Consider the following 22,030-nt stretch of genomic DNA (forward strand, 5'->3'; position numbering starts at 1 on the left):
AGGGGAGAAGGTAAGACAAAGGAGGAAGGGGAAGAGGAAAGGAAAGAGAGGGAGAAGGAAAGTAAGCAGAAGCCCAGCTACCTGAATGCATTTCCCAAATACCTTAGGAAAAGACTTACTAAATCCATCATAATCTAATGGGGGTGCGCACTAAACCTTTGAAGCTGACCTTTGAATAGTTAGTTAGTTGGTTAATGTGTGCGTGTGCTGGTGTGCACAACTGCATGTGCACTCAGAAAAGGTGATGCGTGTCCTCCCCATCACTCTCTACCTATTCCTTTGAGACAGGGTCTCTCCCTGGACCGGGACCTCCTGTTTCTTAGCTATCGTGGGAACCACAAGCCCCAGTGATCTTCCTCTCTTCCCACCTCAGAGCTGGAGTTACAGGCCTTTGCCAGATGCTTGTCTGGTTCATGAGCGCTGAGATCCAAAGTCTTCGTGACTGTATAACAAGTGCCCTCCATCACGGAGCCATTTCTCCAGCCCACCCCTCAGCCTTTCAACGTTTCTAAACACAAGAAGACCCATGTGGCAACAGAGTGGTTGGGATCACATGACCCCCTTTTCCAGATCATGAAGCTAAAATTATGGAACCAGTTGCTGTGAAAGTATAGAGAAGGCTTTCCAACAACGGGCACTCTGCGTGTGGTAGAAAACATAGTCACAGGGATGGAAACATATAATCCCCCCCCCAAAAAAAACCAACTAATCATCTAAGCAAGGCTTCCTCACACACCACAGCTTTTCAGAAGATTAAAAAAAAAAGATTTGCAGAAAGGAGGCACCACAGAGAGAACTGAGGTGCAGAGGCAAGAATGGAGAACATTTAACTGTGGGAGGTCAAGACTCCAAGTTCCGGTCCACCAAAGAGTTGTGTGGCCCCAGATGATATTCCCTCCCTGTGTGGATCGTACAGCAAATGGGGTGGGCTTTGACTTCTGAAGAGCTTGTCAAAGAGTTGTTCTGATGCTGGGCAGCCAAAGAAGACAATGAGACGGCAGGGTGGGGTGGCACTCACCCAAACAATTCTTGTTATCTGGTGCTAGCTTGTAGCCAGAGTTGCAGGCGCAGTAGAATGTTCCTGGGGCGTTGACACACAGGTGTTGGCAGCCATGCCCCAACTCAGCACAGAGGTCCTTCCCTAAGGACACAGAAGGGGCAATCAACAGAGAAGAGATGGGCAGAAGCATCCAAGGGGAGGGCAGACAGCAGGACAGGGTAGGGTCTGAAGCAAATACCATTCCCAAGGATGGACTTAGGTTAGATATGGATTGGCATCTTGGAGAGGGTCAGTCCAGGTGACAAGATTAGAGGATGAACAGGATGCAAGTAGTTCCTTTGAAGGGTCTCAGAAGAGGGCACTGCACAGCTTGGAGTCGGGGGGATCGGGTGTTAAGGTCACCCTCAGCTGCAAATCGACTTCAAGGACAGTCTGAGTTACAAGAAAGCTTGTCGCGCGCACACAAGATTTAAAAGGGACTTAAAGTTGGAGGAACATACCCGGGTGGGCGGGGCATGACTCCTGACAGACAATACTATCAATTTTGAGTGATTCTTGATTAAAAGACATTTGGTGTGGGAGGCGGGGGGGGGGGGGGGGGGGGGGGGGGGGGGGGGCAGGTTGACAGCTTGTGGCAGGGCCAGTCTCTGACACAGCATGACTGGCTGCTGAGGATACCACTCTGCAGGAGGGACCAAGGCAACTGGTACCCAGAGGGCAGAGTAAAACTGAGGGATCGCCTTTAATGATGCGAACTAGAATGAGCATCTGCATTGCCTGAGCTCGGTGCCACTCTAACTCACCGCACAGGCGGCCCTGGAACTGCAGGCCAAACTCCTGGATGAGATCAAAGGACTCCACCAAGAAGACATGCTGATCCAGCGGCGGTGAAGCCATGGTGCGAAGAGAACCCACGTCGGCTCGCTGTACCCCTACTGCATAGATCTCAATGCCGCGGGCGCGCGCCTGAGCGGCCACTTCAGCCACTCGGTCTTGAGGTCGCCCGTCTGTCACGATGACCAAGACGCGCGGCACTCGCTCCTCCGATGGGCGCGCGCCTTCGGCCTCGCTGAAGGCCACGTTCATAGCGTACTGGATCGCCAGCCCGGTCATGGTTCCCTGCGCCAGCGGCACCACCGCGCGGATGGCGCGTTCCATGTCCTCGCGGCGCGAAAAGGCGCCCAGGGGAAAGACGCTCTGCACTTGGCTAGAATACTGGATAACCCCAACGCGCGTGGCGTTCAGACCCACGTCCAGGCTGCGGAGGAGGCCCACTAGGAACTGCCTCATGGTCTCAAACTCGAAGGGGCGCACGCTGCGGGAGCTATCAATCATGAACACCAAATCCAGGGGCCCAGTATAGCACCTAGGACCTGCGGGAAGATGGAGGAGGACTCTCACGGGTCAGCTAAAGCTGGTCTCTTAGAAAAAGCAGGAAGACCTGTTGTTATCTGAATGGAACAGCGCCCAGCATGTCTTTAACCTAACAAATTAGCCTTGGATACAGTTACTCATCCATCATTTGAGGAGACCTGAGGCAGGAAATCACACAAGTCCCCCGTCCCCCCTCCCCCCTCCCTCCCCACCCCTGCGCGCGTGCAGTTCTGGGAGCTGTTCTGAGTCTGTGTTATATATTGAGGAGTGAACAAAGGGATGTTGCAGCAGTCTCAAATGCCTACATAAGCCAGCCAGACATCATAAATGAATGAACTGGTTAGATTATGTCTAAGAACATCTCATCTCCTGTATCTCTGATAACTTGTATTGTCTCAGCAAGCAGGTCTCTGGTCTGTTTGTTTGTTTGTTTGTTTGTTTTGTTTTGTTCAAGAAAATTCTCAAATAGGGTTGTTTTTTAATGTGGAGTCTCCTGATTTTTCCATGGTTTCAATAAGCTTCAATAAAAGTCAACACCAAATGAACCCAAAACTATGCCACATACTGCAATCGAGGAAACAGCGCCTGAGGAATGAAGTGCGAGGGATAAAGCCCGAATCCCAAAATCCAGCCCAATGTGTTCTAAAACCCGGCCCCCATACACACACCCATCCGTCCAGCACCCAGCGCGTCAACCCCTCCTGGCAACACTGACTCACTGTAGATAGAGAACATTGCTGCTCCCTTCCTCCTCCCGTGGTGAGGGCTGGGATCCAGCTCACCTGCAGACTGGAGCTGAGTTTCCCAGGACTGCAGGAAGAGCAGCAACAGAGAGAGTGGCCAGCAGCAGGGGCCTCTCATGGTGCTTGGAAGGATGACGAACCACAGTGTCACAGCCTGCAGCTAGAAAGAAGGTCGTAAAGCGGCAGTTTTGATGGTGCGTTTATTTCAGGGCATGAACACTTTGGTCTTGCGTATGTTCAAAATGTCTTGCCAGGCATAGCTGCACAATCGGGAGGCAAAGGCGGGGAGAGCTCTGGGAGTTTGAGGACCAGTCTGGTCTTCAGAGTGAGTTTCAGGCCACCCAGGGCTACATAGTGAGATTCTTTCTCAAAACAAAACAAAAAGGCTCATGATAAGTTTTTTGATGTCACCACACTGGGATTGCTGAAATTCACAGAGGAGCCTTTGTAGAAAATGGCATTTTGCAGAACTACAGGGCACTAAGTTAATAAGTAGACAAAAACACATAAAACAAAAGGAGATAAACTCTTGTATTAAAAAATTATATACATATGTGTATATATACACACATACCATATATATGATATATATTACAGATCATACACATCATATATATTATATGGCATACACACCATATATATATATGTGTGTGTGTATATATATATATATATATATATATATATATATATATATATATATGTAAACATATATATATATATATATATATATATATATACACACACACATATATATATGGTGTGTGCTCACACACTATGGCACACACGTGTGGAAGTCAGGGGGCAATTCGCTGAAGTCAGTTTTCTCCTTCCTCTGTGTGTGTCCCAGGATTAAACAGGACTGAACTCCTGTGGTCAGTCCTGACAACAAGCACCTTTACTCACTGAGCCATCTTGCCAGTCCCCGAAAGAACCCCTTTCTAAATACCAGATATAGTGCTAAATGTGCTTCTCCATTGTGGCGTTGACCCTCTTTGTAGCTCCGACATTTAAGGCTGTTGTTGGTTCGGTTCTCCCTATTCAGAAATAGGCTTTAAAAAATTAAACGCTGCTACCCAGCACCTTATAGCAGGAAAGTGGCTGCGGCCGAGATAGAGTCCTGTCTATCTGGTGTGTGAGTCAGCTAAAGTGCTCTACACTCTCTTCTTCTGTGGACAGAAACCATTCCCCATATTCCACCAACCCAGTGCCACTCGCCAAAGAGCAGCTCTTGGGGTCTGGGTTCTTAGTGGTAGGCCAGAGAGTGGAGTCCTGCACAAGACACGCCTCGGTGTCTGTTTCTCGCCTGCTCTTAGGAGAGGCCGCCAGGGGGCGCCTGCTGGGTCTGGCTTCTACTGCCGTGGGAAGCCTACATCTGCCCAGCAGGTGTCCCTGCCCAGAGCAAACAGGCCGCTGGGAGTCCCAGGACCTTGAAGATAAGGCTTGGACAGGATAAATCCAGTGCGAGGATCGGATCAGGCTTAGATGTGTGAACCGTATCGAAGTCAGTGGCAGTAGATGTGCCCAGAGGGCAGCAAGAGAGCGGCCTGGGCCTCGATGAGCAGCCATGGACCCCAAGGAGACAACAGGTGAGCCTTCCCCTTCCTGTGTAGCCTAACTAGGTCCCTTGAGAACCACTAAGGGAACATACACACACACACACACACACACACACACACACACACACACACACACTGTATGGATGGAAAATGTGCTGCCCAATAAGACTACCAGCTGGGCTCCAGGCACAGAACTAAACCTAGCCCTCACCCCGCTACACCCCACCCCTGTCTCTTCCTCAGAGAAGCCTGGTCCCCTTGCACCTAAGAATCACTAAGCCTTTCTTCCGTTCCCTACCCCACCCCCACACGGCACACTGAGCCTGCTCTATCCATTTTTCTGTGGTTTCTTGGCAGAGCAGGCCAGCGCCCCTTAACCCACGGCTGCCCCTCCCCCAACCCCCCAGTTCCTTGAATGAGCCCATTCTGAGCAAGGCCGGTGCGTGGCTCTGACTCCAGACCAGCTTCCTATCCGAGATTCTTCTCCCTTCTGGCTTTCCAGCGAGGGTAGAAGAACAAAAATCCTTCTGGCAGGGTCTGTGGTGGTAAGGTGACAAGCTAGCTAGATGTGCCAGTGGCTTGCTTGATGGTGGAGGTAGGAGGAAAGGCAAGCCTTTTCTAGAGTGGGCCAGAGCAAAGCCAGCACCCCAGGGCAAACATCTGAGTAAAGGTCCACCGGACCTTTGAGACTCAGGGTTGGCTCTTGACTAAGGGCTCCCTTAAGCTCCTCTTGGCTTAAGTCAACACGCACTTGATGTCACTTCGCTTGCACCTCAGGACTCTTAGAAAGTCAAAACAGCTGCCCTCTCAATTTCAGCTTTCCAAACCCCGCTGTTCCACGGGAGGGGGGGGGGCGGTCTAGGGTGGGCAAAGAGAGTCATCATGGTTCAAAGGCTTGCTTTGAAGTAGTGGCCCATTAGAGTGAGCCCAGGTCTCCTGACAAGGATCCTTGCATTGAAGAGGAAATTTCTCGGACGCCCTTAGGATAGGGAAAGTGCATTCCCAAGGAAAGTGCGCTCCAAAGAGGTCTGAGTTCAAAAGCTAATCCGGAAAGGACACTTTGGGAAGGTGCCAGGCGTGGAGGGAGAAGACTAGAGAAGGAGGACCTACATTCTGTTGGCCTTACCAGAGGGGATCGGAAAAGGTACTGCAGGTTAGATGTGGACACTTAGGCTGTTAAGACCTGGCTTCTTGCAGACCCCTCGTTGCCCCCGGGCCCTTTGACTCACCTGAGCCTGCCGGACAGCTCAGAGGTGCGGCTACAGAGCGACGGGCCCAGCCTCCTGGGGAGTTGGACCAGGTAACGGCGGCGGCGTGGGCAAGTTGCCCTAAGTGGGGAATGCCAGACAGCCAGGGCGAGCCCAAGCGGCAGCTGCATTTAACCTGGAGCGGGAGGGTGGGGAGGGGGAGCGCGGGCTGCGACCCCTCCCACTGGCAGGGAGCGTTCTCCCCCTTCCTCTCAACACTCGGGCCCCAGCAAGCACGGCGCCCCTTTTTCCTGCTGCTCTGGGAGCTGCAGGCGCGAGCTGCGGGCCGGAATTGGGCTACAGCTGGAGTCGGGCGGCGACACTCCGGGCAGCCGGAATGCTCTGGAATCCTACACGAGACACTTCCCAGAGGAGAGCCCCAAGAGGCGGAGCGGTCCTGGCCGCCGCCTGCCTGGCCTGCCTGGGCTTCCAAGGACGCGCCCGCCTGACTCTTGCCCTCCTCTGTCCCTTCCTGGAGTGATGAAAGGCCAAGACTTGGTCCTGCCGTAAACGTAAAAGGACTCAAAAGGACAGCCTTGGAGTTCTCAGCTCTCTTCAGGGCCCAACTTGCTCATTTCTCAAATAATGTCTCACAACAGACTCTTTTTCATGTGCTCCGTTTAACTGTGCAGGCTTTGAGAGAACCCATCCTCATTTGTCAAACTCTCTGATAAGCAACAGACCCCAGAGAGCTGGCCGTGCTACACTCAGAGAAAAGAAAAACCCCGTAGCACTAAGCCAAGGGTGTTGTTTGGGCATCAGAAAGACTCAGATCCAACCCTCCCACCCCCATCCTGGTAATGCAGTTTGGAGCCTTGGTCACATTTTCACCGGTGCATGCGCCTGCTCAAATTGAGGTTGTGCTCTGGACCTGGAGCCGGCAAAGGCTGTTTCCCCTCATGAGTTGAAAGCTTAATTACTATTTCCACAAAGCCCACCTCCATCTGAGAACCAAATGCAGGGTTTTAAACACAGCTATTCCACTTGGCCCCAGACTACAACAACAGCCGGGAAGCCACCCACACAGTGTAGCACCTGGGTGATCCTGGCGAGGTCTGTGCAGGGTTCTTGGAACACAAATATTTAGCTCATTTCCCAAGCCTTTCTTCCCCCAGATCCTTTGGAGGACATAAATCAACCCCATCTCCAACTTCAGCTCACTCAGCTTCAGCGGTGGGCTTTGTGCCAACTCAACCCTTGACTCTCCTTCCTGCGGCCTGTGGGCCCAACCCCCATTCCTAGGTCACCCCCAGAGCATGCCATCATCCTAAGGGAAGGTGTGCGCACATGCCTGCAGCAAAGATGTGAGCAGACTGTGTGGATCCTGCATGCCAAGGTGGCTCAGAAATCCTATGGAAATGAGAAGCGGTAGGTGGCTCCCTACGCCGACCCAGGTCTCCACAGCCTTCAGCCCTATGCCTCCCTCCAAACCCACCACCATTGAGCTTCTTTAACATCTTGGAGGCCTCAAGGCTGACACTTCAGCCATTGTTCAGCCAGGGTCCTGTTCCCCAGCCAACAATAGCTGCCTACTGGGATCTAGAGCAGAACTTAACAGTGGCTGTCAGATCCCCACATCCCCAACTAGTATCCATTCATTCTGCTGCGTACTACATGTCACGCACCAGGGTCACTGCTGGGCACTAAGCCTCCAGCTGGACCAGACAGATACAGCCTCTACTTCCATGGCATCTCCATTCTGGTGGGGGACAGGCAGTGACCTCCCCACAAGCCAGCAAACAAGGTATTTCAGATTGTGATGAGAGCCAGAGAAAAACGGAGTGGAGTCACATAGTAGACCAAAGGGGGTACCTTAGCTTGAAAGGTCGAGGAGGTCAAAGGACTCTTTAAGAAGTAACATTGGAGCTGATGTACCAGTGCTGAGATAGAGCCAGGCATGGGGAAACTCCAGGAAGCATTAACAGAAAACGCAAGGACCTCAAGGCTATATACCCAGTACTGTAAGAGGATGAAAGGGAGAGACTGGTCAGAAGAGGGGGACGTTAGAGAAGATGACAGGAGAAGCAGTGTCCAGGTCATGTGAGGATTTGGGATTTTAAACCACAAGGGATGTTGATAAGAGGCCATCACAATTTGACTCGTTTTCATTATTATTAATAATATTGCTTATTTTGTTATATGGGGGGGGGGGAATGAGACAGACTCTAACTCTGTAGCTCAGGCGGAACCTATACCAATCCTCCTGCCTCAGAGGCCCCATCCCTTCCGTGCTGGGTTAGGATTACAAGCATGAGCCACCACACCCAACTTAATTTAACTGTTATTTCTTTCCAGATTATTTATGTATTTTATATATGTGTGTGTACTTTGTCTACATGCATGTCTGTACACTAGAAGAGGGCATTGGATCCCATTACAGATGATTGTGAGCCACCATGTGGTTGCTGGGAGTTGAACTCAGAACCTCTGGAAGAGCAGCCAGGGCTCTTAACTGCTGAGCCATCTCTCCTACCCCTTGACTGTTATTTTTGTTGTTGATGTTGGTGGTGGTGCTGTGTGGATGTATGGATGCCATGATTCCTGCGGAGGTAAGAGGATAACGTGTGCAGTTAGGTATACAGTTGGTTCTCTTCCTCCTTTTGATGGGTTCTGGGCATTGAAAGTCAAGTTATCCACGCTTGCCTCATCCACTGAGCCACCTATTACTTAAGAACTAATCTGGGGGGGGGGGCTGGAGAGATGGCTCAGCGGTTAAGAGCACTGGCTGCATGCTCTTCCAGAGGTCCTGAGTTCAATTCCCAGCAACCACATGGTGGCTCACAACCATCTGTAATGAGATCTGACGCCCTCTTCTGGTGTGTCTGAAGACAGCTACAGTGTACTCATATACATTAAATAAATACATCTTAAAAAAAAAAAAAGAAGAACGAATCTGGGGCTGGAGAGACTACTCAGGGTTAAGAGCACTGGTGGCTGCTCTTCCAGAGGACCTGAGTTCAATTCCTAGCAACCACTTGCTGGCTCACAACTATCTGTAATGGGATCTGATGGTCTCTTCTGTCAGATGGTCTCTTCTGCCATGCAGGCATACATGCAACTAGAGCTCTCATATCCATAAATAAATATTTTTTTTAAGTAATCTAGTTGCTGTGTGAAAAACAAACTAAAAGAGGCATCTGCAACAAGGGAGAGACAGATGGAAGGCTGAGTTGGGAAGGCAAGAGATAGTGGTTAAGACCAAGGTGAAGTTGGTAGGAATCTAACGGATTCCAGATGTGTTTTGAAGATGGAGTGGGCAGGACTTACTGATGAGGTCTAATAATGCATTAACGGGGTTCACTCTGGGAGAGGGGACACCAAATCATGCTTCTTTAAAAATTTATGCCACCTCGAGACACTTTTAAGACAGTGAAAATGATGTTATGTGTTCCCAGGTTCTTCTGTCCTCCACCCTGTGTCTACCTCGCGGGTCCTGGCTGGAGGGTGAAGCCAATGCAAGACCAAGGTGAGACTGCCCCAGGGGCTGTTGCTCCGTTCTCTGCAGGAAGGACCAACTGCCTCAGCAGGGCCCGGGAGCCCAGCGGGTCGCAGACGCAGTCTCGCTGCGCCCTCTGGCGGCAAGAACTAAGTTTGACCCGCATCTGAGTTTCCCCGGGACTTCCAGGGTTTAATTTCCGTCCTTTTCCAGCCCTCCAGTCTGCGGAGACCGGGCCCACCGTCTGCGGTTACATGGGACTGGACGGTGCGTCCGGCAGCGCTCCCGAGACCCAGAAGTTGAACTTTGAAGAGCAGCCGGACTCCAGGGTGAGGCTGCACTAGAGAGCATCCGATTCCTGCTCCTGACGTTGTCTCTTTTTTTTTTTTTTTNTTTTTNTAAAGGAGGCAAGACTGTAGACTCCCCAAGTCCCCTCCAGAAGCCAAGAGGCAACTGGGGAGGCCAGAGGGTGGGTTCTGACCTAGACCCTAGATTAGTACGGTTTCTTGTCCTAATGGTAAGGATGTCATAACTGCGGAAGGTTGGCTCTTCCGCTGGCAGAGTTGAGATAAGACCTACCGCATCCCCTTGAGCCCCGTAGGAATTTGGTTGTGCCAAGACCCTGTACATCTCCGATGCTGATAAGAGGAAGCACTTCCGGCTGGTGCTGAGACTGGTGCTGCGAGGGGGCCGGGAGCTGGGCACTTTCCACAGTCGCCTCATCAAAGTGATCTCCAAGCCCTCGCAGAAGAAGCAGTCACTGAAAAACACAGACCGTGAGAGGGGCGAGGTGGACGGGTGCAATTCGAACCCAGAGCTACAAAAATGGGCGGAGGGTGCAAATGTGGAGTGGGGGTGGCGGTGAGAGGTGGAGTCTGGGTAGAAAGAAGGGAGGAATCTGGGTGGAGTGGCTGGCCTAGACTAAGAGAAAAGACACACAGAGATTCCAGACAGGACACAGGTAAGAGGATAGATATCAGATTTGAAGATGACAGTGGGGGGACTCAGAACAGACAAAAGCTGCAGCCAGGTGCCAAATCCGGGGCAAATTAAAAATGACCTTAAGGAAGTTGCATCAGTCAAAGATGGTGGCTCCCATGTGCAATTCCAGTGCTTAGATAAAAGAACTCTGAACTCTATCTAGGCCAGCCTAGGAGGGAGTGAGAGAATGGGGAAAAGAAAGAAAAATGGATCGGGAGAGAGAAGGAAAGAGAGAGGGTGGGTTGATTGGTTGATTTCAGTATAGCATACCATGTGGCTTGCTTGAGACTGTCTGCCCAGAAAGTGTCCCCCAGTCTGGAGGTAACCACGACTCACTGTGATTCCAGAATCCAGCTCCTTGGTGTCATTGAAAAGTCCTGTGGAATATCCCAGTTCCAAACAGTGTTCTAGCTGGCACCTTGGTGCTCAGGGAAAGGGGGGGGGGGGCTAGAGTAATGGTTACACGTGCAGAGTCTGGCAGTCTGGCTTCGAATCCTGTCCTGGAGAGTGAACTGAGCTGGTATATGTATTTAGAAAAGCAAAGGATAGGGAGATGGCTTGGTAGGTAAAGTGCTTGCAAGGCAAACACACGAGCCTGGGTTCGAACACCAGTAAAAATTGAGTGTGGCTGCAGACGTCAGTGATCCCAGCTCTGAGCAAATAGACACTAGGATCCTCCTCCAACTCTCTGGCTAGAAAGCTGTAGCCAAAGAGCTTTCAATCCAGTGAGAGCCTTTGTTTCAGAGAATAAGGTAGAGCGTAATAGAATAAGGTGCCGGGAGTCTAGCTCTGGCCTCCACACCTACGCACACACAGCTGCGTGTGTCCAGCCACACACCTGCACACACACACATACAGAAAAAGGGAAGAGCAGAAGGATCTATTGTATAATAAATCAAATGGAAAGGGCTTGGGCTAGGTATAAATGGAAGGCCAGCAGTCTGTCCAGCACGGAGAGGACATGAACAGCACTTGGTCAGTGCCTGGTCCCCAGCTGGTGTTAAGTCCAGTAAGAAAATGAAGCTGTGACTGAGAGCATGCCATGGGCTGGAAGACACGCCAGGCTCTCAGAGAGTCCCTTGTTCTTTCAGACTCTAGCAGCCATCTATGCAACTCCCACCTGCTTCACACTTCCCACCCCCAAGAAGCCTTCCTTAGCTTAGCCTTTCCCACACGGAGTTAGCATTTTGTATTTATGCCCTCCAGACCATGAACTATTTCAGAGCAAAGCTGGACCCAGTTCACACATCAATACCCAGTACCCAGCGCCGTGCCTGCCACAAAGCAGCCCCGAGTGACTTGATGAACCCAGCTCACATCACTGAAGGATGTTCATTTGTACCAGGGAGCTGGCAAGCTCAAAAATCAAGACCCCAGGCAAAAGGCTATGAAATGCAGATAACCATTGTGTCTAGGCCAGTGGGCATATTAGCCAGGCTGTTACATGGGTCAGAAGATTAGCTGAGGCATCTGAGAGACCACATGAGGCCCGGATACTGATTCCACGTTCCCCTCGCAGTATGCATCTCCTCCGGATCAAAGGTCTCCCTTTTCAATCGCCTGCGCTCCCAGACAGTGTCCACGCGTTACCTCTCTGTGGAAGATGGGGCCTTTGTGGCCAGCGCAAGGCAGTGGGCTGCCTTCACCCTCCACCTGGGTAATCCCATAAGCAGGTGCGGGTTGGGTACTCCGTGTGTTAGCATATTTTTTTGTTGTTTTTGTTTTTTGTTTTTTGTTTTTCGAGACAGGGTTTCTCTGTATAGCCCTGGCTGTCCTGGAACTCACTTTGTAGACCAGGCTGGCCTTGAACTCAGAAATCCGCCTGCCTCTGCCTCCCGAGTGCTGGGATTAAAGGCGTGAGCGACCACGGCCCGGCTGTGTTAGCATATTTAATCAACCCTACAGGAAGATGAAACAGTGTAACTGACCCTTGGGGAGGAGGGGGAAGGCTTGCCCTTGGCCCTAGTGAGTCGGTCAGGAACCCGATGTCTTCTGATCCCAGTGGCTAGCTATGCCCTTTCTCCTTCAGCCAATCAGTGGCTGCCCCCAGGGAGCACACCTTAGTGTGGATGATCACAGACTAGCTCTCCAGGATTAGAACCTTGGTCTTAGCTTCCTTTCTCATGGCTAGCTGCGGTGTGCGTTAAAGCCAGAGGTGAAGAGACAGAGTTTGAGAAGTAATGAACCTTTGTTTCTTCCTTCCTTTCTTTCTTTCATCTCCAGCTGATGGGCACTGTTCCCAAGGGGACTTCCCACCCCGGGAAGGTTACATCCGCTACGGCTCCCTGGTGCAGCTTGTCTGCACTGTCACAGGCATTACACTGCCGCCTATGGTATGGAACTTCATGGCTATCAAAGAATAGAGCTGCCTGGCTGGGTGAGGAGCCTCTGGGGACCCCACACCTTGCTACCTCACACACACACACACACACACACACACACACTCGCCCGGCTCGTCACCCTTCTGCCGCAGATCATCCGAAAAGTGGCCAAGCAGTGTGCCCTCCTTGATGTGGACGAACCCATATCCCAGCTGCACAAGTGTGCCTTCCAGTTTCCAGGTGACACCCCAGGAGGGGCTGGCACCTACTTATGTCTTGCCACAGAGAAGGTGGTGCGATTCCAGGTGAGAAGCAGAGACCACCAAGCATCCCAGGCAGAACACAGCCATAGAACATAAGCTCTTCTCCACAAAGACTGCTTCTTAAGGGAACAGTGCTGCCCCCTGGAGGATCAAAAGTCATAGAATGCAGAAAAATGATGTAATTACTATTATTAAACAGTACTCCTGTCCAGGGGCTTTAAGACATTGGGAATGCAAAAATTGCAGAATATAGAGACTGGAGGTGGCTCGGTAGTTAAGAGCGTTTGTTGCTCTTCCAAGTTCCAAGTTTATTTCCTAGCACCCACATGGTAGCCCACAACTTCACAACTACCTATAGCTCCAGCTTTAGAGGATCTGACACCTCTTTCTGTCCTCTGAACGTCACACATGTATGACATAAACTCACATTTACATAAGTGAAAAGAAAACTGCAGGATATAAAGAAAATCATAGTAGGAAATAGTACTGGATAATGTTGAACACGGTTACAGGATGTCAAGGCACAGAATCAGTGTGGAAAACAATAATTATTAAGTAATATTCCAAGCCAGGCGTGGTGGCACATGCCTTTAATCCCAGCACTCGGGAGGCAGAGGCAGGCGGATTTCTGAGATCAAGCCCAGCCTGGTCTACAAAGTGAGTTCCAGGTCAGCCAGGGCTACACAGAGAAACCCTGTCTCAAAAAAAAAAAAAAAAAGTAATATTCCTCCCAAAATATTATTCTGGAATGTTAGTAAATAAAATAATGAAATAATATAGAAAACAATAAGTATAGCCAGGTGGCGCATGCTTATAATCCCAGCACTGGGGAGGCAGAGGCAGGAGGATCTCCAAGTTTGAGGCTAACCTGGTCTATAGAGCAAGGTCCAGGACAGCCAGAGCTATATAGAAAAATCCTGTCTTAAAAAAGAAAGATGAGGGGGTGAGGAAAGGAGAGAGAAGGAAAGAAAAATGATTATTGAACAATATTTCCTCACAGAAAGTATTATAATTATTTTTGGTTTTGTATATTTATTTGAGGCAGGTTTTATTCAAAGACTGACCTTGAGTTCATAATCCCCCTGCCTCCACCTATCAAATGCTGCCAAATGTACCACTAGTTCCAGCTAAAACTGTAGAATGTTAAGGCAGAGAAGTTCGCTTTGTTTTTTTGGAGTCAGTCAGGGCTTCTCTGTGTAACCCTAGCTGTTATGGAACTCCCTCTATAGACCAGGCTGGTCTCAAACTCACAGAGATCTGCCTGCCTCTGCCTCCGAAGTGCTGGGTTTGAAGGCGTGCTCCACCACCCCCTGCTTAGGGTACAGAATTGTACAATGTTAAAGGATAGAGGATGTGGCTGGAAAGAGAGCTCACTGGGGAAGGAGCATCTGCAGCTCTTTCAGACCTAAGTTTGGTCCCTAGCACCCATGTCAGGCAGCTCATAACTCTCTGTAATTCCAGTTCCAGGAAATCTGGCACTCCCCTGAGGCCTGTGCTAGCACCTGCACACATGGCGCATATGTTCACACACACACACACACACACACACACACACACAGAGAGAAAGAGAGAGAGAGTGTGTCATGTAAATAAAAATAATTTTTGCATAGAGGAGCCTGAGGATGTAGGTTGTAACCCTATTTGTGAGGCTGAGGTCGAAGGGCAGAGTACTCAAGGCCTGTTGTGCTACAGTGAGTTCAAGACCAGCCGGAGCAATTTCGTGAGACCTTATCTGAAAGAGAGGAGAAATGGAGATTCCGCTCACTGGCAAAGTGAGCATGTGCAGAATTCTAGGTGAAGTTCCCAATGCCAAGAAAGAACGACTTAAGAAAACTAGTTTATTAGAAAGTAAACTGGTTCAAAGATTTAGTTTACTCTAAGTGAAAGAATGTTAAAATCTTGGGACCGGGGAAATGCTAGTTGGTAAAGAACCTACTGCACCCGGCCTGTATTCGGGAGCCCGTCACTCCGGTGCCTCTCATTGGCACTCTGGAGGTGAATCTGCAGGGTGGTGTGCAGCCCTGCCTGCCTGCCTGCCTGCCTGCCTGCCTGCCTGCCTGCCTGCCTGCCTGCCTGCCTGCCTGCCTGCCTGCCTGCAGCATCTGAATCTAACACCCTAGAACTCACATCTTTTTTAAAAATTTGAGTATGATGGCCAGAGCTTGTAATCCTAGCACCTGGGAGGCAACGACAGGAGAATCCCAGGGCTTTCCTTAGTCACTCGGTATTGCCAGATAAGCCAACCTCTGGTTAAGTAAGAGACTCTGCCTCAAAAAATAAGGTAGAGAGCAACTGAAAAAGACACCTCAATTGATAGCCACCTCTGGCCTCCACACCTGTACACACACACACAGGCACACTACAAATAAAAAAAAATATTTTTTTTCTAAAAAAGACCTTTGGTTTTGTAGATGTACATATATGCATATACACATATACACCTATGTGTATACGCATACATACGTAGCCCATACAGTGTATGGGTCTCACACAAGCTCCCTGAGGCAGATAAACTGGGAAACTTAGAAGGAAAACTTGATAAGGTGGGACCACTAGACAAGCTTCAGTTCCATCCCTTGGACTTCCTGCCAGGCTTCCCTCTGCCCCAAGGAGGCCAACAGGGCGCTGCTCAACGACAGCTCTTGCTGGACCATCATTGGCACTGAGTCGGTGGAGTTCTCCTTCAGCACCAGCCTGGCCTGTACTCGGGAGCCCGTCACTCCGGTGCCTCTCATCAGCACTCTGGAGGTGAATCTGCAGGGTGGTGTGCAGCCTGCCTGCCTATCTGCTCTGGGAATGGGGAGGCTGTGGAGGAAGGGCAGGAGGCTCCTTCTAACCCACCACCATCACCACTCCCTCATCACCTACATCTGGTCCCATCCACCCCCCAGCTGAGCGGTGGAGGTGATGTGGCCACGCTGGAGCTGCACGGAGAAAATTTCCACGCTGGGCTCAAGGTGTGGTTCGGAGACGTGGAGGCAGAAACCATGTACAGGTACAGATAGGCGGTGGGATCAGCTTGGAACAAGGGATCCAGAGACTGGAATGTTTATGAATGGCTTCAACCTCCATGCCCCGCCCACAGGAGCCCTCGTTCCTTGGTGTGCGTGGTGCCAGACGTGGCGGCCTTCGGCAGCGACTGGCGTTGGCTCCGCACCCCCATCACCGTGCCCGTGAGCTTGCTGCGCGCGGATGCGCTCTTCTACCCCAGCCCCTTCTCCTTCACCTACACCCCGGAATACAGCGCGCGGCCGCGGCTGCCCAACGCTCAAGAGCCTGCCCCCGACGCGGACACGCTCCTGGAGAGCATCCACCACGAGTTCACACGTACCAACTTCCATCTCTTCTGCCCCACCTAGGCAGTGCCACGGAGGCTGACTCCAGGCCCGCAGCTGTCCCTCGGGGAAAAACCTCAGGCCACTCGCTGTCCTCAGACATTCAGTAACTGTCTTCAATCATGAGTGACGTTCTAATGTCTTCCCGGCGTGGCGTGCTTCCCGTTTTTGTAACCTTATAGATTTATTCTTCCGCCTTTGTCTCTTTCTGGCTCTTCCTGGGTCGGTGAGCAGTTCTGAGGATCCAAGCCTATGGGAATTTGCTCTCCAGACATCTGTGTCCCCACTTGAAAACAAGTTGCTTGGAGTAGGACTAGAATGTCTAGGGCCCTGATCCCATGAAGTCCCTCTTAGAACTAGGCGTCTATCTGTGGTGACACTCTCTATGGCACCCTCGCCTGGGTTTGGTCTACGATCACTATCCCATGACGTTAGTGTCAGGCAGAGGCCTAGGACGGCTCTCTTCAATGTCCCAAGGCCACTTCTCCTTCAGGACTGAGAAGAAGAGCCTAAGGCTAAAGATCTTCCTGTATCCAGGTTCAGGTGACTGGGAAACACTGTGCTGGGGACAGGGATAGCAAGGTGCAAGGCTGAGTGCTCCCTGGATTCCATTCAAGCCAGAGTCTGATGGAGCTGGCACCTTTATGTCTCTCTGTGGAGAAGAAATGGGGTTCTAAGTCAGCAGATGCCCTAAGCCTAGAGGCTACCTGGCCACCTTGGCAGTCAGCAACTAGCTATACCCCCATGCCAAGTATCTTAGTTAGTTAGGGTTTTACTGCTGTGAACAGACACCATGACCAAGGCAACTCTTATAACAATAACATTTAACTGGGGCTGGCTTACAAGTTCAGAGGTTCAGTCCATTGTCATCAAGGTGTGAGCATGGCAGCCTCCAGGCAGGCATGGTGCAGGTGGAGCTGAGAGTTCTACATCTTCATCTGAAGGCTGCTAGGAGAAGACTAGCTTCCAGGCAGCTAGGATGAGGGCCTTAAAGCCCACTCCCACGGTGACACACCTACTCCAACAAAAGCACACCTACTAGAACAAGGCCACACCTCCTCACAGTGCCACTCCCTTGGCCAAGCCTATTCAAACCACCACAGCAAACAAGAAAACACTGCAGAGTCAGAGACAAACATAGGGCCTCTTCAGACCATATCTTTCCCAGGTCAAGACAGAAGTCATGAGACAACAGGACAATGAGACAACTCAGAAATCAGACAACTGAGAAGTAAGCCTCTGAATGCGGGACCCATGCTGGAGCTACACCCAGCTCTGGTCAGCCTTACCCTGCTTACTCTGTGCTTCTAAGGAAAAGGAAACTGGCAGGATCCTGGCTCTGAAAACCAAAGACGTAGGTAGAATGGATGTCAGTCTCTGGTCTTGCCTGGTAGGAAGAACTGATTTGAAATATGAGGTTGGTCTACAGCCATAACACCCTGACCATGACAGATTTCATCTGAAATGTGGGTTCAAAGCTCTAATGAGCTGGAACTTTCCTTAGCCCGGGAGAAAGAGTTCATTTCCTGTAACCCCACCCCCACCCCCACCTGGCCCCAAGATGTAGAAAGTCCCCTCCCTATGAAACCAGCAATAAATTTGTTCATAAGACTTCATAGAGAGACAGGGCAGGGGTGGCGCACACCTTTGATCCCAGTGTTCAAGAGGCCAGTCTCTGAGTTTGAGGCCAGCCTAATCTACAGAGTGAGTTCCAGGACAGCCAGAGCTACACAGAGAAACCCTGCCTCACACAAACAAAGACTTCATAGAGTCGTCCCTGGTTTTTTTTTTTTTTTTTTCCGGGTTGGTGTTGTTTTCTTCACTGATTTCTGTCGTCTGCTACTGACAAGCTGGAATTGACCACAAAAGGCCTGGAAGAAGCTTGTTTCTGTGGCCCTAGGCTATGAATCTTGGCTGAACAATGCAGGGCACATTTCTGATGAGCTGTGTCCCCGACATGAAGTACCCGCCTCACGTAGTTTGTGTCATCATTCCATGGTGACATTGACACAAGAAGGAAGCAAAGGAAGGGACCATGCTGTGCCTTGAGGGGTGCATCCCGTGCTCTTTGTTACCTCTCAGGACCTTATAACTAATGGCCCCACCTAAGAGTCTGAGCCCAAAACTCCAACTTTGCCCTATTTTAAGTTACAGCTGCAGGCATGATCTGTGAAGGATTTCTTGACCAGGGTCTGAGTCAGCTGGCGTCAAATCCTTCCCTCTCCATCTTCTTCCTGCCATTGACTCTTCTATCTGCCTCTCTAACTCGCAATCCCATCCCCGAGGCTTGGGGACCCTATCTCTTCTTCCACAGCAAAATAGTTCCCCCTCGTACCACACGACTACTCTGCCTTCCAGAGCCAGGAGCATGTCACAGGATTTCCCAGTTTTCCAATGTAAAGTGAAAATTCACCAGTCGCTTGTTTAAATCTCACCAGTAATTTCAGTCAGAGACAGGAGATGGTGAACTCAGGTCAGATCTATTCTAAAGGCTTTACAGATCCATGAAGCCAGCCCTGGCCACAGGTTTCCACCTTCTATTCCACCTCCACCATTAGGCCGTGAGGTTCATATGAAAGTAAGTTTACCATGTACTTTTTGTTTGTTTATCTCTCTGTAACTCCTTGTTTAAGGAATTCCATTGCTTTGCCAGATAATGGCTTGCAAGTGCAAAGGAAAACCACCAGGTGGCACTGTTCCCCCTCACAAACATAAAAGAGGCTGTTTTTTTAAAAAAAAAAAAAAAAAAAAAAAGAAAGAAAAAAAAAGCAATTGGAATCCTTCAAGATAATCTTTTCCGTGGCCTTGGGGTTCTCTGGAGGTTTACTTGCTCAGTTCCACATAGCTCCAAGAAATTTACAAAGCTCCTAAAGCCCTCCTGTGGATTTGCTCACTTCACTGGACTCAGCAAGGTAATTGTAAAAGTTAGCTATCTTTATAGTAGGTGTGGTGGCAAACACGTTTCGTCCCAGAGCTCTGAAGGCAGAGGCAGGCAGATCTCTCTGAGTCCAAGGCCAGCCTGGTTCATGTAATAAGTTCCAGGATAGTCAGAGTGACCTTGCCAAAAAGAAAAAGGAAAAGGAAATAGATTGAAATCTGTGTTAGAGAATCCTGGGCATCTGGTCTTCTGTCATATGCTCCTGTATGACGCCAACAAAAAGTCAAAAGCTGAGAGTCACCACCCTAGGACACACTCTGGGTAATCTGAGGCTCCAAGCCAGGAGAGGTGAAGCTCATAGCAGGTTGATGACACAACCTGTCCTTGCTTTGAGTCCTGCACTCCTGACTGATACACAGTCTGGGCTCTGAGGTTCTCCTAGCTACCACACCGCACTAGGCTACAGCGGGAACATGAGTCCTGCAGGAGGGACAGGATTATGGGGGACAAGGTGAGGACAAAACCAAAGATGCCAGTCTGTTCCCCTCTCTCACCAGTTAGAAATCTTGCCACCAAGAAAGGCTATGGTTTAAGCACGAACCTTGGGTCCTCTGACATCTATTTCTGTTAAGTGAGGTTTTCTACAAAGAGAAATTAGTTAAAATAACATGGTGCATTTTTAAGACATTTCTGTTCCTGGGAAAGGTACCGGTGGCTGGGAGCACAGAACATGAAGATGTCAAGAGAGAAAAGAAGGGGAAGTGAAATCTCTCTCTCTCTCTCTCTCTCTCTCTCTCTCTCTCTCTCTCTCTCTCTCTCTCTCTCTCTCTCTCTCTCTCTCTCTCTCTCTCCCTCCCTCCTTCCCCTCTTCCTTCCCTCCCTCCTCCCTGCCCCAACCCTAGTCAAGTTTGGCTCTGTTCCAGACCCCAAGGGACAAAGTAAGGTTAATGGTGGTACAATAATACTCTGAATGGGTGAAGTGGCAAACACCTGTTGCAGCTGGCTGCTTGCTGGGGTGGTTGGGGGATGGGGGTGCAAGCAAAGTTCTGGGCAAGGCAGAGCCTTGCGCCATTGAGTTCTTCATGGATTAACCCTAGCTAAAGCAAATTCTGACAGGGAGCTGGAGATGTCACCTAGCCTGCACACAGACAGGTGCAGGTCCCCATCTGCATCAAACAGGCATGACGGCATGTGCCTGTGATCCCAGCACTCAAGAGGTAGAATTAAGGGTATTAGAAATTCAAGGTCGGGGGCTGGAGAAATGGCTCAGTGGGTAAGAGCACCCGACTGCTCTTCCGAAGGTCCAGAGTTCTAATCCCAGCAACCACATGGTGGCTCACAACCATCCGTAACGAGATCTGGCGCCCTCTTCTGGTGTGTCTGAAGACAGCTACAGTGTACTTACATGTAATAAATAAATAAATCTTAAAAAAAAAAAAAAAGAAAAGAAAAAGAAATTCAAGGTCGGACTGGAGAAATGGCTCAGTGGGTAAGAGCACTGATTGCTCTTCCAAAGATCCTGAGTTCAAATCCCAGCAACCACATGGTGGCTCATAACCTCCTGTAATGAGATCTGACGCCCTCTTCTGGTGTGTCTGAAGACAACTACAGTGTACTTCCTTTTAATAATAAATATTAAAAAAAAAAAAAAAAAAGAAAAGAAATTCAAGGTCGCCCGGCAGTGGCTGTGCATGACTTTAGTTCCAGCATTTAGGAGGCAGAAGCAAGTGGATCTCTGAGCTCCAGGCCGGCCTGGGCTACAGAGCTAGTTCCAGGACAGCTAGGGCTACACAAAGAAATTCTGTATCAATAAACAGCAACAACAAAAACAAAACCCCACAAATAGACAAAAATATTCAAGGTCATCTTGAGTTAAAGGCCAGGCGGAGGAGGAATCCTTGTCAAAACAAAGAGGTGACACCCATCCCACCCTGAGGTGACGCCCCTCCCACCAAGTTCATCCTTGAGCCCTTTCTCCCTGACTTTGGCTGGTAGTCCGACTGGGGGTTCTGCACACAGTTTTGCCCAGTTCGGAGAGTCTGTATGTGTTTCATACATACTCTTTCCACTCGCACCCACTTTTTCAGCGGTGCCTTAAGATGCAGGAAAGCTGTCCTAATCGTAGCTGGATCCAGGGTCAGAGCCATGTGTGTCTGCTAGGTGAGCTCGGTGGCCTCGGGTTACTTAAGATTTCTGCACCTTAGGTTCCGCTTCATAAAGAGGCATGAAGAATAAAATAATCAGTGTAGAAGACCTTTCCACACGACCTATGGGCTAGCTGCAGCCACTGCTCTTAGTTTTTGTTTGTTTATGGGTGGGGAGGTGGAGGCAGGATCTCACTACATAGCCCAGGCTGGCCAGGAACACTTAAGAGATACACACACACACACACACACACACACACACACCTCTGCCTTTCCAGTGCTAGGATCAAAGGCATGTACCACCATGGTTAGCCTAAGCAAACACCTTCTAAAGCAGAGAATATTCTCCTATTTGCCAGCTAGGAAAAACAATAGCCCACAGGAGGTAAGCGACCTGGTGCTGGTGTCTGTTACATAACAAATCACCACAAAGTATCAGGTTACAACAACACATATACATTGTCTGTTTCCAAGGAGTCCAAGTGCAGCCTAACTGGTCTGCTTAGGGTTTCCCAGGACTCATGCTCTAGGTTCACATGACTGTTTGCAAGTTTAATTTCTTGAAGCTACTGAACTCACAGCACCTTGCTTTGCTGAGGCCAACGACTTAGATCCACAAGGATTCTTTCTTTTTTTTTTTTTTTTTTTTTACTCATGATGAATCAACTAATTGTGGCCATTAACACATCTGCATAATCCTGTACATGTGTTATGTAATGTAACCTATTATAAACCCAGTGGCACCCTACATA

General features: G+C 49.9%; 2 protein-coding genes across 2 annotated transcripts in view; one reads left to right on the top strand and one right to left on the bottom strand.

The window, feature by feature from the left end:
* Nucleotides 1-6,231, bottom strand: part of Matn4 (matrilin 4) — a 16,276-nt gene extending 10,045 nt beyond the window's left edge. Inside the window, exons 1-4 of the mRNA XM_021185306.2 lie at nucleotides 5,903-6,231; nucleotides 3,157-3,277; nucleotides 1,804-2,373; nucleotides 1,019-1,141 (exon numbers count right to left, since the gene is read on the bottom strand). Coding sequence (XP_021040965.1) covers nucleotides 1,019-1,141; nucleotides 1,804-2,373; nucleotides 3,157-3,235 — 772 coding nt within the window. The 5' untranslated portion in view covers nucleotides 3,236-3,277; nucleotides 5,903-6,231. The remainder of the gene's footprint in view (nucleotides 1-1,018; nucleotides 1,142-1,803; nucleotides 2,374-3,156; nucleotides 3,278-5,902) is intronic.
* Rbpjl (recombination signal binding protein for immunoglobulin kappa J region like) lies at nucleotides 4,682-16,280 on the top strand. Its single transcript, XM_021185373.1, has 12 exons — nucleotides 4,682-4,703; nucleotides 5,871-5,973; nucleotides 7,163-7,288; nucleotides 9,316-9,386; nucleotides 9,570-9,685; nucleotides 9,958-10,132; nucleotides 11,857-11,994; nucleotides 12,561-12,670; nucleotides 12,811-12,963; nucleotides 15,514-15,669; nucleotides 15,813-15,916; nucleotides 16,007-16,280. Exons 1-12 carry the CDS (start codon nucleotides 4,682-4,684, stop codon nucleotides 16,278-16,280), a joined length of 1,548 nt encoding a protein of 515 aa, XP_021041032.1.
* Nucleotides 16,281-22,030: the final 5,750 nt, after the last annotated feature.

The sequence above is a fragment of the Mus caroli genome, chromosome 2, assembly GCF_900094665.2.
Source record: "Mus caroli chromosome 2, CAROLI_EIJ_v1.1, whole genome shotgun sequence".
NCBI lineage: Eukaryota > Metazoa > Chordata > Mammalia > Rodentia > Muridae > Mus > Mus caroli.

Coding starts and splice junctions, on each gene's coding strand:
- Rbpjl (XM_021185373.1), top strand. CDS start 4,682: ATGGACCCCAAGGAGACAACAG. Junction 9,387..9,569: donor GAAGCCAATGCAAGACCAAG/GTGAGACTGCCC, acceptor GTCCTTTTCCAG/CCCTCCAGTCTGCGGAGACC. Junction 9,686..9,957: donor AAGAGCAGCCGGACTCCAGG/GTGAGGCTGCAC, acceptor TGAGCCCCGTAG/GAATTTGGTTGTGCCAAGAC.